We start from the raw sequence: 18,183 nt of genomic DNA on the forward strand, positions 1-18,183 counted from the left end.
TTCCTTACTAAAATATGTTTAATATAATTAGCAGAAACTTGCAAGTAGCGATTCACATTGTATCTTAGGTTTCCCAGCAGTAATGTGTCACAGATAGACAGCAATAAAAATTACTAACAATGTGAAGGTATGTGTAGTTTCTCACAATAAGTATAAAATACTATAAAATAAAACTGCTTTCAAAATAACAAGAATAGATCAATAGATATATATTATAAAAGTTTTTTTCTAGCCACACATTTTAAGCAACGTATTTGTCCTGTGTAGTTTGGTTATTTACTGCATATTTGCTGATTACAAAACTCAAACAAAATAAAATCTATAATAGCAGCAAACTATTGCTTACTGGTATGAGGAATGATGGTCTCATCAAACAGTTTTTTTTTTCTTTTTACCACATGTCTTCCTATCTTAGCCTTTAATAGCTGTAGTATAATAGCAGCAAGCATGCATCAGTTAAAGCTTTCCAATTATCTGGAGTATTACAGAATATATCATATTTTCTATTGAAATGTTATAAGCTACACTTACTAGGATATATATGTGATGCAATAAGTACAGTACTTAAGCTATTGTCTCTCCATTCAATCAGGTACCACTGTGCGAAACAATTGATGAAATAACAGAAGATATTTACTTACATATATAGCGTCAGCCTTGATGATAAAAAGTTACCTAAATGATAATGCAGGACAAAGCTGATTTAAGTACACCCTTTTGGTCATCTCGGCTTTCTATGGCAGATTGCATTACATACACTGGAAATCTGACTAAAGTGCCATGGGGTGTCAAAACCATCTCCAATGTATATATTTCATGTCTCTTTGGCCTGCCCAGGGAGGTGGTGGAGTCACCATCCTTGGAGGTGTTTAAGGGACAGTTGGATGTTGCACTTAGGGAAATGGTACAGTGGTTGATAGGGCTGGGACAAAGGCTGGACCCAATGATCTTAAAGGTCTCTTCCAGCTGAAACCATTCAGTGATTAAGATAGGACTTTTCCCAGAAGGTACTTTTCTACCTATTATTGTCCTAAGTGGGATACGATCATGTAAAATAACAAATAACAAATGAAATATGGAAGCTGCTCATGGAATTACAGGGTCTATTGTTAAAAATACAAAAAAGACTACCACTATATTTCAGTAATTCCCTGCAGGCACAATTTGGCATTCACAGCTCTTCTGTGAAAAGAACTGTTTAAATTTCTCAGGAATTATGAGATATCTTGGACTCTGACAATATATTTTCTTCATAGTTTCACACTTTTCAAAACAGGAGTTGTATGTTTAGCATTATTTGTTTAAATCACTGTTATCTGAAACAGACTGTATAATAAATTAAAAATTGCTAAAAAGTATTAAACAGAAGTATATTAAAACCAAGAGACTAAATTATCAACCTCTTTTCTGTGAAAATTATTTCTTGGTTCTGTTTTTTAATAAATTCTCTTCCTATATTTTGTTCTTTTATATAATTTATTGTTGAATTGATCTAAGACCTAAGGTTCAATAATCTGGAATCTTGGCTTCTGCTTTTAGAAATGGCTTGAATAGAAGTCTTCTTATATTACGATGTCTTAATTATGTACCCCTGACATCTGTGTTCCCCTGCAACAGTATTTGGGTTTTTTTACTCATCATAACAGAACTGTAAATGGTAGTATGTGAATTAAACCAAATGAGATCACAAAAAAAAATGACACATATATAAGATACATAGGAGGTGAAATGTACACAGTGGATACACTTATTCCACAAAAATATAGGCTTATTAAGACTCCATTAAGGGTTCCTACAGTCTCGTCTCCACTAGTGCCAGCTGATAATAAAAACCATTCTTCTGCAAGGTTGTTTCCCTGTTACTGAGTGAGAGTTTGCTTGTGAAGGGTCGTTGTCTTGTCATAGGCACTGACTGTAACAGTGGGAAAGTATGTAAAAAATCTGTCATTTTAGCATAATCCTCCAATAAGAGTGCTACTGATAAAAATGCCATCTTCTCAGGCTTGTGAACACTCATCGTGGATAGTCTCTTTGTCTTTTACTTTTTATTTCTCTTTCCATCTTTCCACTTGTCTTCTTTTTCCGATTTGTCATCTTCATATTTTTCTTTTTCTGGATTTGTTACACTATCATAAGAAGGTGGAGATGTGGTGGATGCAGAGATATCCATTTTGTCTGGAGGTGAGCTTTCACTTAGCTTACTAATAATCATATCTTTTTCAAAAAGCAGATCAACCCCATCTGTTCGATACATAAATGAAAGTTTCTTTACTGATTGTCTTAAAAGATAATGTCTGTAGGCACGTTGAATTATACTAGCGGACACCTCCTCCTGTTTTCGTTTCAATGTGGTTGTGATCGGTTCATAGGAGACTTTGGAAGGATTGGCTGCCATAAACCGATCTTCCATCTGTATTCTGAGGGCATCCATCTCCCCACTTTCCCCCAGAACACGCTTTGTGAAAGCAAACAAGATGTCAAGGCAGTGAATTCTGTCACCGCTTACCATGGGCAGATCCATTGCAATAAGCTGAATTGTGTTTGGTTTTGGTATGTTAAGAGGAGGATCTAACGAAGCTGCAAAATCAGACAATTTGCTATACTCTATGAACTGTGTTGCATCTGGATCATACTTTTCCCAAACCTCATAGAACATCTCAAAGTCATCCTCACTCAAGGGTTCAGCACTTTCTTCAGTAGCAACACTGAAGTTCTCCAAAATCACAGCAATGTACATGTTCACCACCACCAGGAATGATATGATAATGTAGCTGACAAAGAAGAAAATCCCAACGGAAGGGTTGCCACAGTCACCTTTCACAGAGCTCCCTGGATGGACTTTGTTAGGGTCACAGTCTGGCTCCCCACTGTTAAGAATTGGGGCGAGCAAACCATCCCAGCCAGCAGACGTGGTAATTTGAAATAGGCAGATCATGCTGTTGCCAAACGTTTCAAAGTTGAACATGTCATCTATACCAGCTTCCCTCTTCACATAGGCAAAGCTGGACATGCCAAATATCGCATAGATAAACATGACCAGGAAGAGCAGCAGGCCAATGTTGAACAAAGCAGGAAGAGACATCATCAGAGCAAAAAGCAGAGTGCGGATTCCCTTAGCGCCTTTAATGAGACGCAGGATTCGACCAATTCTGGCCAGTCGTACCACTCTGAACAAAGTGGGGGACACAAAGTACTTTTCAATCACCTCAGATAGAAACATACCTGTGAAACACAAAAATAAAATTAAATGGGCAACATTTTATCACAGATTATATTTTCCACAACAAAGTGGGAATAAAGAACAGCTTTACCTGTGGAATTGGTGGAAATTTTATCTGCTATGGGTAATTTTAGGGTTTTTTTTTCCCCAGCACTTTTAGAAAATAAAATAAGAGTATTAAAATTGATACAAAATTATTAAGAAAAGTACTACTCTAAAGTATGCTTTTTATTTCACAGACAACCAGGAGAAATTTAAATTATTTCCCCTAATCTGAAAAACTTGACAGACCTAAAGCATTAATACATGTCTTACTATATTTCTTCTTGAATATAAGAATTTCTTACCTACTATTGAAAGAATAACAACCACAAAATCAAATATATTCCAGCCAATGGTGAAGTAATAATAACGAAGTGAGAACAGTTTAAAGACACACTCTCCAGTGAAAAGGACAACAAAGACCAAGTTAATCCAGTATAAAATATCTTCCATCAGTTTACTCTGTTCATCTGTTTCTATCATCATGGTGACCATGTTGAGACAGATGAAAACCATAACGGTGATGTCAAATGCTTGTTTTGTTACAATATCAAACACCAGACCTTGCAATTTGTTCTGAGGGAAGAAAAAAGAAAAGGTGATAGTATCTCTTATGTAATGAGCTTTTTCCTCCCTCGTATTTTCTTCTTCCTCCCCCAAAATATGCAGCCAAGCGAAAGGATGGAAAATCTAAGAAAACCATTGTCTAATAATTTCTTTATTTACCAGATCTAAGTTTTGCCCTTAAACCTCTATAGGCTTCTATATTTTTAGACTCTTTGACTCTCTACATTCTCAGGCATAACAAATATTAGAGATTTTTCCTGCAGAACAGAGGTTTGTACATTTTGCAATTCAGAATGGAGGACTTACTTGAATTAAGCCTAAATCATTTCAGAGTTAAGGAAGAATTTTTTTGATAGTTTATATACTGCTGCTATTGTTTCCTACATGTAGATGATCCAAAAACAGCACACATTCTTACCGTAGGTCTAGGTATAGGTTTTTGTGGTTTCTTGGATCCCAGCTTCTTCATTGCATTGTAGTATTTCTTTTGTTCTTCTGTCATGAAAATGTCTTGACCTCCAAGGTAGAAAAATAAAACCAGAATTGATTATACCCAAGCCTTTAAATACATTAATTCACAACATTGCAGAATGGTGTTTTTTTTGTGATCCATGTATTCATTCTCATACATTTATAGCAAATCCAAATTGTAGTAATTATATAAAAGATTGTTAAACTACTCAACAAGTTTTTGATGAGAAAACAAAACAAATTAAGGAATGGAGAAAAATCCCAGACATTCTATGTATTTTTCATTAAAAACCTACATATTCAATTAATTGAATATATACAAAAAAATCCTTGTAAAAATATACATTCCCTTGATACAAATCTAAAATCATGAACTCCACACTGCAAATCAATCAACCAGAAATAATGAAGTTTCAAAGGTAGGAAGATTCACTGAGAGTTACATATCAGGATGCATGTTTTATCATTTGAGTACAGGTATCTCATTTCAGATTTCTCTTTTTGCCCATAATAATACTTCCACGGTGTATGTGAGGTTTCATATGTATGATCAATCCCATATATTGTAGAGAGGTCATCAGAAGCATGGGCTCACTCTGAGGTTTCTTGCAGAAATAGGAGGACAACAGTCTGAGTAAACAATAGTCTGAGTAAAAGGGTATCTAGACTGGTAGGTTTAATACACATTTGGGAAATCTTGTCAGAAATACAGTTTATGTTGGCACGTTGACTTTTTCATGCCTTTGTTTGTAAGTACATTCCAAGTGTGCATGACATCAAAACAGTGGCATCTGGAAATGAATTTGAGAGTCTCAAGTGGTTCTGTGACTTTTTCACCCCAGCTTTGTCTAATGTAGTGTCAATCTCACTGAGAAAGTAATGATGAAACTGGAAGAAGAAGTGCTTGGGTCTTTCAGCTGTGGCTACACATAAACATGAAGGCTTAGAATTCAAAGAAGATCCTGTTTAGCATGCTCTCCTCATAAGCCAAATATTCAAGTAAAATCCAGTTCTTGGAGAGTACAGACTTTAGAAGGAAAACAAATTAATTTGCAGATTATGGTGGAAATATGATGTGACTCAGGAGCTTTTACCCAGTGGAGAAAAAAAAGCACAAGTTATAAAGGAATTGGCATTGAACTGAGGATTTGTGCTGCTGCCTTACTGGCATAATAGCTATCGAGACTTAACAAGTCATCATTGTCTCAGCATGTTGTCCATAGAGAATAGTAGCCCCAAGGTGTGATACACCTTATATGCCTTTGAGGACCATAATTGTTAGGAATTTGACAGATAGTGGAAACTCTTTTTTCTCATGGGAACTAATATACACAGGGACCAAAGAAATGCACACAGTTTAACTACATGTGGATCATCTATCGCAACATGAGGTCTTTCCTATTCATATCCCAAGGACCATCTATTGCAACATGAGGTCTTTCCTATTCATACCTGAGCATCACACAAAATGCAATCTCACTAATGTGAAGGCAGAGCAAAACCAAGAAAAACACTGCTGGGTAGCCACACACTGCATGATCTGCGCACTTCTATGAACAGGGGTGTATCTATAAATTCGAAAGACAGGTGACTAACGTTTGCTGATTTGCAACATGAAACTGAAGTATAGCATGTAGAATTTCCCCCAGCCTAATTGTTGTCTGTTGTGATATCTCCAGCATTTGACTTTTTTGGTGACAGTAACAACTGCTATAAATATACAAGGCATGTATACCAAATTGCCAGAAAAATTACTTTACCAGGAATCCTTCTCTGCTTTCTGAGTCATAATGACTGTAGCAGACAACGTCTGCCAAGTGCACTAAACAGCATTTATAATTTCCTCATTATTGAGTAAGATCATCTTGTTACATACAGACTGCCAAAAATGGTGATAACATGTATATATGATCTTCCTCTCCAAGGATAAGAAATTGAACCACCTTCCTCTTAATTGTTGGAAACCCCTGATATTTATTCCAAGTGAGAGGCAAATATCTTTGAGGATGATGTCATCAGATTTGAACAACTCAGCCTTTCCATTATGTGGGTCTACAGATAAGAGACTCAAAGAATCTGAAGAAGCAACATATGAAGCTGCATACTCCAATCTCAAGAGGAAACATTTACTGGAAATTTCCACTGCAGTAAGTCTAGCAGTATCTTTTTTTCAGTACATGGAATCAAACTTGACAAAACATCTAGAATCACAAATGATGAAATTATGTAGCTATTACTTAGCTTGCTTTTTTAAAAAAACAGATCAGCATTCCAGTATAATTCATCTCCAAATACATATAGAAAAATAAGACTATTATAGACTTTAGACAGCATTTATAGTTTAAATAGCAAGTAGAATTTAATTTGCTGTCAATTTGCATTTTAATCTATTTAAATGCTCTTGGAGTCCTTGACACTATTCTGTGTTTGTTTGAGTAATAGAAACAATTTCAGCTGAAAAGAAAAACTACATATTTTCAAACATAAAAAATTTTCTTTCTCTTGCAAATTCACTACTAACTTATGATTAGGTTTCCCAGTCCTCTCTAATCTCAGAATACAGACCAGAAGTTCCAGCATTCACCCTGTCTGCATTAGTCTCTGCAACTGAGGCCTTAGTGGTACTGCTATACTTCATCTTGCTGATTACTTCTTTTTTCTTTCTATTACTATGAGAAATTTCAGACACTCAAATTTACCCATGCATACATTGGCCGAATGCTCAATAGTAATGAAGTGTTCTGAAAATGGAACATGTGATACTTATCTTCTTTTTTTGTTGGTTGAAGTTATCTATGATGACACCAATGAATAAATTTAGGGTAAAAAATGATCCAAAGATGATAAAGGCAACAAAGTAAATATACATGTACAGGTTGGCCTCATATTCAGGCTGCTTCTCTACCTATGTAACATAGAAAAACATCAATACATAACAAATAACAGTTAAATAACATAATAATGAGCAGGAACGGAAGTTGCATCCAGCTGGACAGCAACTCCTTCAAACAAGGGGATAAAACCAGTTTTTTTGGAGCATACTGTACACTTGCTTTATCTTTGGACTTAAAAATCTATTTAATTCGGGTGTCTGTAAATGCACATACAGGCCTACCATTCCTCTTCATTCTATCTGACGGTATCTTTCTAATGATATTTGATGTTTCATGCAATTACTACTAAATATGACACAACTGTGAAAATCTCAGTAATAATTCAGTTCTTAAGGACTTTATGCAAATCAGGAGATGGAGAGAGGAGAGATGCAAACAAGCAGAAAAACAGGTGAAATTCAGTCATTTAATTTTTTAAAATCATCAGAATGCAAGTCTGGCTTAGGCATTGCAGGTGATGTCACCTGATTATTTGGGTTATTTTTTGGAGGCACGGGAAAAAGTTGTTTCCCAATCTCTATGATCCCATAATAACTTAATAGGAAACCAGATTGCATTGGTTTTATAAATTTAAGAAGCCATCTGTAAATAACAATACTTAATGTAGATCTACTGTTATAATTTTTTTTTACCTATTAAAAGTATGTGCACTTGACTACTTTATAGTGCATAGATTTATGCAGAAACTTTATCAAGGCTTTACATTTTTATTCCTTATATTTTACTTTATTTCAATTGCTACTCAAGAAGCATTACATCAATCTTACTATTTTTTTCACTCAGGAAATTTTATATTGCACTCACTTCTCTGGAATCAACCGCAGCATACATGATATCCATCCATCCTTTAAACGTTGCCTAAAAACAAATTTTGTTAATATTTTCCATCAAAGTTCCAATTTTCTAAACATTCTAAATAAAACACTGTCTTCTGCAATGCATTTGTACCCACAAAAATAGAGGCATATTAAGAGTCAGTCTAGTAAGACACAAATGAAGTGTTCACAGGAAGTAATTTACCGTGAATATTTCTCTCTAATATTTAAACACTGGATAAATTCTATCCTTCATGCAAATTCATATAAATCAATTTCAGTTAAGTTGTAATCAATATCCAACAAAAAGACTGCAATTTATAACAAGGCTGTCAGTTTTAGCTTTCTGACTACCAAAACCACGGAGGACTCCAAAAATCTGCCACCCTTGGTTGGCATTTTTCAGATAGAATATGCAAAAATAGCCCCAGAAGAACCTCTAGAAGATAAATAGTCCCAAGAAAGAAAATACTATAATCATAGAATGGTTTGGCTTGGAAGTGACCTTTAGAGATTATCTAGTCCAAACCATCTTGCCACTGGCAGGAACATCTTTCACTACATCACACACTTTCAGTGATGGGGCATCCACAGCTTCTCTGGGTAATCTGGATAACCAGTGTCTCACCATCTTACAGGTTTTTTTTTTAAAAAAAAAAAAGATTAAAAAAGTCATTCTTGCATCTAATCTAAATCTACCCTCGTTCAGTTTAAAGTGTCGACCCTTGTCCTGTCACTACATGCCTTGGGAAAATAACTTCCCTCCATCTTTCTTATAAGCCACCTTTATATATTGAAAGGCCACAATTAAGTCTCTATCTTTCTTGCACTGGTAGAGTCTAATGAGAATGGAGTGGATGGGAAGAATCACATCCCTCAGTTTTAGTCACACTTCTTTTTCTGCAGTCCAGGATATGCTTGGCTTTCTGGGCAGGAAGCACACATTGATGGCTCATGTCCAATTTTTTGTCCACCAGTACCCCAAGTCCTTCTCTGCAGGACTGTTCTCAATCCATTCATCCTCTAGTCTGTACTGATACTCAAGATTGCCCTGACCCAGGTGCAGGACCTTGCATGTGGCCTTGTTGAGCTTCATGAGGTTCACATAGGCACACTACTCAAGCCTGCCAAGTCCCTCAGGAAGGCATCCCTTCCCTCTAAGTGTATACAAACTGCTGAGGGTGCACTCAATCCCACTACCTGTGTCACCGATGAAGTTACTAAATAGCAGTGGTCTCAGTGCAGACACTTGAGAGATGCTACTTGTTACTGGTTTCCACTTGGATGTTAAGCCGCTGACTGTAAGTCTTTGGACATAGACATCCAGCCAATTTCTTATTCATTCAGTGGGCCTTCTATCAAAACTAATCCTCTGAGCTACGCATGATATTAAGTAAAAATATGGGATGAATGGTATGTTTACTCGAAACATTACATAGACAAACCATCTGGGCGCATTCCTATGTGACCTGATCTAAGTGGACCTGCTTCAGCTAGATGATCTCTAAAGGTCCCTTCCAACCCCTTTCATTCTATGATTCTATGATACCATCCACGCAAGACTGGTAGTTTATGCAATTACCTACTGCTATTCAGCAATAGCTATTGTTACTCTTTACAGCAACCAGATGGTAGTGTAATATCCCAATTCTAACTACTAAATACTACCAGTTGGGAGATTTTTAAAGGCAGAATATTACCAAGTGCTTATTAATCACAAATATTTTCCCAGAAGCAGTTTGTCAAGGGAATCAAATTAGAAAAATACATTTCTGCCTCATTGGCTCCAGTTTATAGATGCTGCCTCTAAAAAAGGTTTGTCATTAGAAATTCAGTGTAACTGCTCATCTACAGTTTAAAAACAAACTAAAAATTAATCTCAAAAAACTCCATTTGGCAATAATAGACAATAAGTGGAGTTGGACTAGAAGTATAATAAAAAGGTGAAGAAGAGTAAGGACAAAGTGAATTTAAGAACTTTTTCTAAATCAATAGTGGACTCTCTTTTTGTTTGAAGATCAGATGAGCCCTAGAATGTATCTGTTTGACTACCACGGTAAAAACCTTAGTCAACATGCCATAACAAGTCAAACAAATGAAAGAAAATTAATCCGAGCTGCATTTTTATTTTTTACTAGATACGATATTTCTGTAGAACTTGAAAATGTACTAGCAGTTGTGTGCCAAGGAACTTTATATCCATCTAGTTAGATATTCTTTCTCTTCCAAAACGGCAACAGAATGTATAAGACTTTTACCATAAGCAATACTAATCAATTGAATATAATTATCAATCGTCTATTACTAACAACACTGAAAATTATAGAATTAAATGTTACTGCTACAAAACTTAAAGCTGGAAAAATAATTTATCAAAATTTACACACTTACTACTTGAAGTAGAGAAAGATAACCAGCTCCGACATTATCAAAGTTTACTTGCACATTTTTCCACCGAACATCTGCACCAGCCATCATAAGATCTTCACACATAGTTTTATTACTGACGTTCTTTGATGACAATTCCTCACCAGTTATGCTGTTAACACAGTGATAGAACTTGCCAGCAAACAAGTTTACTCCCATGATGCTAAAAATGAGCCAGAATGTAAGACAAACCAGAAGTACATTCATAATGGATGGGATTGCTCCAGTAAGTGCATTCACAACCACCTAGTAAATAAACACAGAAAAAACAAAAAACAAAAACAAAATTAAAACCAATATGTAAAGCAGTAAAAAGACTACTTTTTTGTTTTAAAGGTAGAAAAGTATTTAATCATTAAAAATGCATTAAAGTAATGAAAATAGAAAAGGAATAACACATGTAATACAATTAAACATGCTACTGTTGGCCTTGAAAACAGACAGGCATTTCAGTGTTCCTTTTTGATTATGATTAGGCATAGTTTTATCGATATTTTTACTATTATTGTTTTTCTTACCCTCATGCCTTCAAAGCGAGACAAAGCTCTTAGAGGTCTCAAAGCTCTTAACGTTCGGAGGGATTTGATAGCGCTGAGTTCTGACAAACCAAGGGCATGAGCTACCAAGCTAACCAAAGAGACCTAGAGGAAACAAAATAAAACAGAAAAACCATTAAAATTTTTTTAATATATCCTCACAATACAAATGCCTTGAGGAAGAAAATTTTGATCTGGATATCAGAAAAAAGTTCATAAAGAATCTAAGCAAGAACAAACAAATAATAAAAGAGAGACTTCAGTCTCTCAAATTTTCATCAAGGGTGCTAGTCAAAAGAATGAACAACGTACCTGCGCAAAATGAATGGCAATTTGGAGAAACAGATTGTGAATAAAAGCTCATTTTACCAATAAGCTCAAGTCAGAGCCTGACATGTACTGTAAACCTAATCGCATTCTTCACAACATGACAATACTAACCAGTGTCCTACAACAGATGAATTACTACAGTCATGAAAAAATGTGAGCCAAGAGCATTTGCTTCTGGTAATTTGTACTTAAAATAACTGGCACAATAATAGATATATGAATAACTAATAACTCATATTGCCTGCAGATGATGACAGGCTTGGAAGTGGTATATACTCAGTCAGATAGGACTCTGGTATTTCTTTGTGCTTGTTGGACAGTTAGGAGGCAAGAATGTCAAAGTCAACACAATTATCTAAAAGCAATGCACTCCAGTGCATAGAACAGTAGGCAGCACTTCTCCTGGGAAGCGGAGTTATGGCAGAATTAAACATTTAATTGTGAACTATAGCTCGTTTTGTCTCTTCAGACTACTGCAGTCTGGATATTTAAAAAAATCATAGTATCAAGTACTAGAAGAAAATCTATGTTTACTTCCATCTGGCATAAAGCACTGTTTCCAGTGTTTGAAGTTCAAAAGTGAAGTTAAAAAGTATAAGACTAAGAATGATCAAGAAGCTGGCAGATATGTTTGAGAGTTATCAGCCTTATATTACTGAAATCAGTTTAACAATGGTAAATTATAAAATACATAGAGAATGAGAAGAAACTGGCTAATTTTTTAAGTCTTTTAAACTTAAAACATGAAATGTTTTAATAAAACCAAGAGTGATTTTAAGAAAAATCAAGACATAACTTTTTTTTGTAAATCACACAAACTAGATGAAACCAATTTAACTCGAGGAGTTCAACATCTGTGCAATAAATGTCAGTGATCACTACAATGCCTTATCATGGATAAGCATTTACTTGTATTTATGAAATTACACATCTAAAACTTTGGATAATTCATCTGCTGAAGTAATTATAATTAGGCTATGTACTTTAAGAGAAGAAAATTTCCTTTAACAAAGGAAAAAATAAAACTGGAAGAAGATCCAGGTCCAGAAAAAGAGCACTTTCAGTGAGTGGGATGATCTTTGCTTATGTCACCAATCTGATTTCCTATACACAAATTATAATAGTGCCTTCAAATACTACTTAACATAGAAAACATTAATCTATATGAATCCATCAAAACCTTAAGATAATTACACTTTCCTTTTATAACTCTAGAGAAGATATAGAGAAAATCCATTTCAAGTGCTCCTTGTAGATATTGCATTAGTTATATTTGCATACTTGCACTGCAAGAAATCCTGTATCTGCAAGACTGGCACGTCTTTACTGATGCTATAATTTTATCTTTCTTTGGAAATTAATATATGATTTAACACATTATTTTTGTCTGATTTCTTTTTTTGGGGGGTAGAAAGAAGAAGGAGGATAGCTCATCTCATCCCACGGTACTGATGGTAAGTGAAGCTTAATTTTTCTGGTAACATCTGTGGATGCATGTGCATGCAAGCATTTTATTTTATTAATTTTCGGTTTAGTACATGATTTCCTATTATTCCTCATGTATGATGCTAGTTTGGATAATTGATACCAACTCTGAACTCCTTCCACATTTAAAAGTGCTGTTACGTTTTTGTGATGTAAAATTAGAAAATATTATTATATACTTTCACCAATACAGTAAATTCAACAATTTACCAGAAATAAAGGGAAGTGCAAAAAACACACTGTAATGATACATGTGAGACAGAATCCATCCTCATTTCAACTTTCTGTTCTTGTAACTACTAAATAGAGCATTTGCAGAAAATCACACTTAAGATGGAAACATTTTACTTTGAATTTATTAACTACTCATGTTTTGGACATTTAATGTTCCTTGAGATTTATTTCTTCCTTTAACATTATTACTCTTGGGAAAGAGAGGATTTAATCCACAAGAATTTTTTAAATCTTCAGTACAACTGTATTCACAGCTCAAAAGCTGACTACGCTTCTCTTTTCTGGTGAGAGTCAATGACTTCTGTCCCCATCGAGTTTTCCACTCCAAATAGCTGTCTCCTATTTCTTTTACACATGAGGATGCCTTATGCAGATTTCTTCTCTCTAAAGATAGTTCAAGTAAGCTCTTATACAACTCAATGTTTCTTCTTTGTTGTTATATCCTTTGAACTTGCACATGGAAGGCTGAGCAAAACCAGCATTTGTACTTGTTTTGAGGCTAACTATCCTTTTCAAGAAGCACTTGGAACATCACCACAGGTAAGAATTTCTGTTTGTATGCTGTAAGTTCTTTCCTAAGCAAGGGACAGTTGGAGAGTTTAGACCGATAGTTTGCCTAAAAAGATCCTGTAAAATGATGTTTCACTGTGGAACATTTAATTAAACTGGTACTGATATGGCAAATTTGTTCAATGATTATCTGGAGAAATGCATAGGGAAGGAAGATAAAGCAAAGAGAGATTCAAACAATTGAAGGCAGTATACTGCCTGTTAACTAAACCAATAGTTAAATTCCAGCAGTAAGACAAAGAGTTAAAGTTGCTTGCTAATAACTGAAAATAACAACAATAAAGTCAGAAAAAGCTAAGCAGACCACCATTGACTTTCAGAGGATAGGTGGGGGGAGTGGGTTTATGATACAGATGGTCAAATTCTTGAAAGAGGTCGTCAAGTAAGGTGGCAGGACATTCATTCAAAACTAGATATCTCCTTGAGCAGCCTAATCTAACCTTGAGGTTAGAGCTTATTTCTAAACCGCCCCTGCTTTCAAGGCAAGGAGCTAAACCAGAAAAACTCCAAAGGTGCTTTTCCAACCTGAATTACTCTGTCATCTGCTGCTATAAGGTCATAAGATGTAGACACTCCAAGCAACAAATGAAGATGGTTACATGAAAACAGTGAAAGTACTAAAAAAGGTGTAGCCCATATCTGTTCATATAGGGTTTTGGTATACTTTAGTAAGAAGAATTTATCTAAACAGAATGCAAGATCAGCCTTCCACAATACAGGCTTGTATGCAGATACTAATTCTGACTACTTCTTAAATAATAATACTTTTTAAAAAATATTTTAAACTTTCTTCCACTTCCATAAATGACAACTCTAATGGACAAACAGAAAGCAAATTTAAATATCACAAGGTTCTGAAAATATACTTGGAATCCTAACAGGCAATGAGACTAATGCATGCCATCAGCAATTTTAAACAAAGACAAGAAAATCTATCTGGATGATTGCTACAGATTTCCCATTAATTATAAAACTGTTATACTTTTAACATTTGAATTAAAATTTAAAAAGTCAGATCTCTATACCATCCATAAAGAGGATATCTATAAAACCCCATATATTCAGTCTCACACAAAGATAGTCTTAACTTTTTTCCCTTTGCCTTATTGAGGGTATCTTGTTTTGCAGGATTTAATCTTCAGGAAAGGGAGTCTTCAGGATCCACCTGGACATGTTCCTATGCGACCTGATCTAAGTGAACCTGCTTCTGCAGGGGGGTTGGACTAGATGATCTCTAAAGGTCCCTTCCAACTCCTACCATTCTATGAACCTCTTATATTTACTAGGTTTCTTAGAGGTCAATACATCTATTCTGGGAATACATGTTGACTTTATACTTCATATAAATATATATCAAGTGTTCAGAACTGAAGGAATGGAGAGGATGAGAAAGGAGTAAGTGGAAAATCTCATTTCCCAGAGAAAACATACGTAATGCCACCAAGTTAGCCCATCTGCTCAGAATGGGGACTCTGCACCCTAGCCCCATAACTGATGCTAAAAGAGAAGCACAGCTAAATGAGAAAGACAGGTAACAAACACTACTTGTGCCCTTCCCTCCAAAAAAAGTATTTTAAAAAGAGTATTAGGTAAGTTTAAATTCTATTAGTGAGTGACAAAGTTTCTGTCCTAGATTCTAGACTCCATCAGATTAATGAGTTTCCCCTGTTCATTTGTTGAATTTCCACTCAAATGTCAATGCCAACAGTAATAACTAATTTATATGCACATATCATTCCGTGTCACTAATTTCATTACTTTCTTTGGAGTGCAGTTTTTTTCGTTATTGTAATTGTTGAGAAATGTTAATTCTGTCACGTAAAATCTGGCTTTTTTTCTAAGAATTCAGAATTCTGAGAGGCAACAAGAAACATTCTCTATGATCAGACAAAGAAAACCAAAAGAATGTCAGTATCTAAAAAAACATCCTTAGAAAGTCATGTGTCAAAGAAAACTGGAAGAGTTGCACTGAAATTAGTCTTGCAGTCCAGTACACAGTGAGCACCATAACATCCAAAATTAGGATTGAGAATCAGTGATTCCCACATTTTTATATGAATACATAGGCCATCACTTTTTATTTTCCTCAGTTCTTTTCTTTACTCCAATTGCTGTGTCCTTGCCCCTAATTCCTGTTATTTTGTTGTCTTCTTGATTTCCTGATCCTATTTTCCCCTGCAGTTCTTTACCAGTGATTCTTTAAGCCCAGGATCAACTGTCCTAGCCCAATCCCATGTGCTACTTAAATTTCCCTTTCCTTTCTGTATCTGCTTCTTTGTTTTCTGCCACCTAATCCAGAAGATTAAATTTGAATCAGATGATAGTCCTCACTCACTGGCTGAGGCCCCACATGTAAACACAGACATAATACACATAGCCAATGATAGCATAAACATAATGTAGATTTAGTTACTCACTGAATAATTACAATAAAATCTTATTCGCCAGTATGTTATTTTCCATTCTTTTAAACCCTATATATAGTCTTCACTATATATGTAAGTATCAGATTGAAGTTACGTAAAAAGACCTGCCTAAATCATAACAGGCAACTTAGAAAGTATAGTACCTACATCAACAATCAGGAAGTCCAGCCAGCACCAAGCATTAGTGAAGTAAGTCTGAAAACCATAGGCCACCCATTTTAACACCATTTCCAGAATAAAGATGTAAGTGAAGATTTTATCAGCATATTCCAGTACAGTTTTTACAGTCTTGCGCTGTTCAATATATACATCTTCAAAAGCCTGTGATGAATGGGTTACATATAAGTTAGATACTTGTAAGTCTTTGCAAATTATAAATTAAGCCAAAAGGACTGAATTTAAAATGCCAAATCAAAATTACTGTCAGCATGTTTTACCTTGAAATATCAGCATGAGCAGAGATCACAATTGCATTCTTTACAAGTATTAGATTTTACCATTGCCTGGTAATGGAATTGAAATGTAAGGACTGAAGGTGCCAAAAAAGGTTTTTACAAATCTCAATAACAGTCAACACAAAAGTACAATTTATCACCCTGATAAACCCAATCAGGCTCAGTCAGAAGGCAGTCTCCCAATTATAATACATTCAACTAACAAATGAGAATAACAAGCTACGGTGACCAAATATAATGTTGCTGCTCATCTTTGCTGAATTCGGCTATCGAATGTTGGTGGCAAGGTTTTGGCAGCAGAGGTCTGCAGGAGTGACCACTGTAACATGGGGGCAAGGGGCTGACTATTGCTGACTCCACAATGAACCCACCACAGAATGCAGCTGAGCCTATTAGGGAAGCTGACAGGGCCTCTGAGAAAACATTTAAGAAATAGCAACATGCTGCATGGCAGTGCAAGGACTGAAGGAAAAAGAAAGTGAAAGAAGCTACCCTGCAAACACTAAGGCTGGAGATGAAGGAAAGGACATGGTGCTTCAGGTGTTGGAGCAGAGGTAATGAGAGTATATACTAAATCCTGTGTCAATTAACATTCAGAAAGAACCCAAGACACAGTAAGTCTATGAAGGACTAATTGTCACTAAGAATAATATAAAGGAGTATAAGGATTTCTATGTAACAGTCTAGAAGTACTGAAACTAAAGCAAAAAATTAACTGATAACATAACTAATTCAGTATCTGTACTGGTCTGGGGACAATTTTAATTTAGAGTAATTGTTCCACTTCTTGTATACAGTAAATTTTATATTATTTTTATAATTTCTTTAAAAAAGACTCTTGCATAATCCTTTTCATAAGCACCCATCCACACACGACTTTGTATTCAAAAATTCATCTGCAGAACGTTATTTGACAGCAGAATTTTAATTACTTATTTTATATGCACTATAGAAATATTATAGGAATTCAGATCCAAGCTCTCTTTCAAGCAAACTTTGTATTTTTTCATAATGAACACACAAGTGTTTTAATGCTCTCTATGATAAAATGTATTTTAGGATATTTTTATAAGTTTCTGTGGGTATAAGCTCCATTTACCAGAGCACCACTGCTGAGAAGAATCATGAAGACAATGAATGTTTCAAACCAGTTGTGTTCTACTATCTTGTAGCACGTTTTTCGAAGGTTCCACCAGATTCTTCCTGTTGTGCTTTCCATACTGCCTTTACAGCATTTAAACTTCCGTATACAGCCTAACAATACAAACAATGACAAACTGTTACACAGTATAATTTTCATCACCCTGAAAAAGCAAAACCAGTCTTTTATGGGTTCAAATTACTTCATTTTATGTTTCAAATTACTGCATGCTACTTCATCCTAGTAAGCTAAGCAACCTTATCTTCTTGCTTTGATATTTTGAATGCAAGAAAACTTGCACATACACAATTTTTCTACTGCCCTGAACCTACATCAAGCTTAGAACAAAAAAGTGCCATCTAATTGAGATAATTTTTATTTATAAACACATTTTAAAAATTATTCTTCATTATTTTTCAGATAATGAAACAGCATATGAAACCTGTAAGGGTGCAGAAACAGAGTATGAAAAAATAGCAACTTTCCATTGAACTAGCTCAAGAGGACAACAGCTTCCTCTTTTAAAAGTACTTTTGTCTCTCAGCTAATGTTCAAACAAATCATACAGAT

General features: G+C 35.1%; 1 protein-coding gene across 12 annotated transcripts in view; it reads right to left on the bottom strand.

The window, feature by feature from the left end:
* Window positions 1–1,454: 1,454 nt before the first annotated feature.
* Window positions 1,455–18,183, bottom strand: part of LOC104555016 (sodium channel protein type 2 subunit alpha-like) — a 43,894-nt gene continuing 27,165 nt past the window's right edge. For 5 of the 12 annotated variants that reach the window (XM_062005217.1, XM_062005214.1, XM_062005211.1 and 2 more), the window contains exons 18-26: window positions 17,572–17,726; window positions 16,165–16,338; window positions 10,955–11,077; window positions 10,401–10,682; window positions 7,999–8,052; window positions 7,068–7,205; window positions 4,248–4,352; window positions 3,568–3,838; window positions 1,455–3,222 (exon numbers count right to left, since the gene is read on the bottom strand). In XM_062005217.1, coding sequence (XP_061861201.1) covers window positions 2,039–3,222; window positions 3,568–3,838; window positions 4,248–4,352; window positions 7,068–7,205; window positions 7,999–8,052; window positions 10,401–10,682; window positions 10,955–11,077; window positions 16,165–16,338; window positions 17,572–17,726 — 2,486 coding nt within the window. In that variant the 3' untranslated portion in view covers window positions 1,455–2,038. Of the gene's footprint in view, window positions 3,223–3,567; window positions 3,839–4,247; window positions 4,353–7,067; window positions 7,206–7,994; window positions 8,053–10,400; window positions 10,683–10,954; window positions 11,078–16,164; window positions 16,339–17,571; window positions 17,727–18,183 lie in introns of all 12 variants that reach the window. The other 7 variants (XM_062005221.1, XM_062005215.1, XM_062005219.1 and 4 more) reach the window with 3 other exon arrangements.

This window comes from Colius striatus, chromosome 11, assembly GCF_028858725.1.
Source record: "Colius striatus isolate bColStr4 chromosome 11, bColStr4.1.hap1, whole genome shotgun sequence".
NCBI classification, from domain to species: Eukaryota; Metazoa; Chordata; class Aves; order Coliiformes; family Coliidae; genus Colius; species Colius striatus.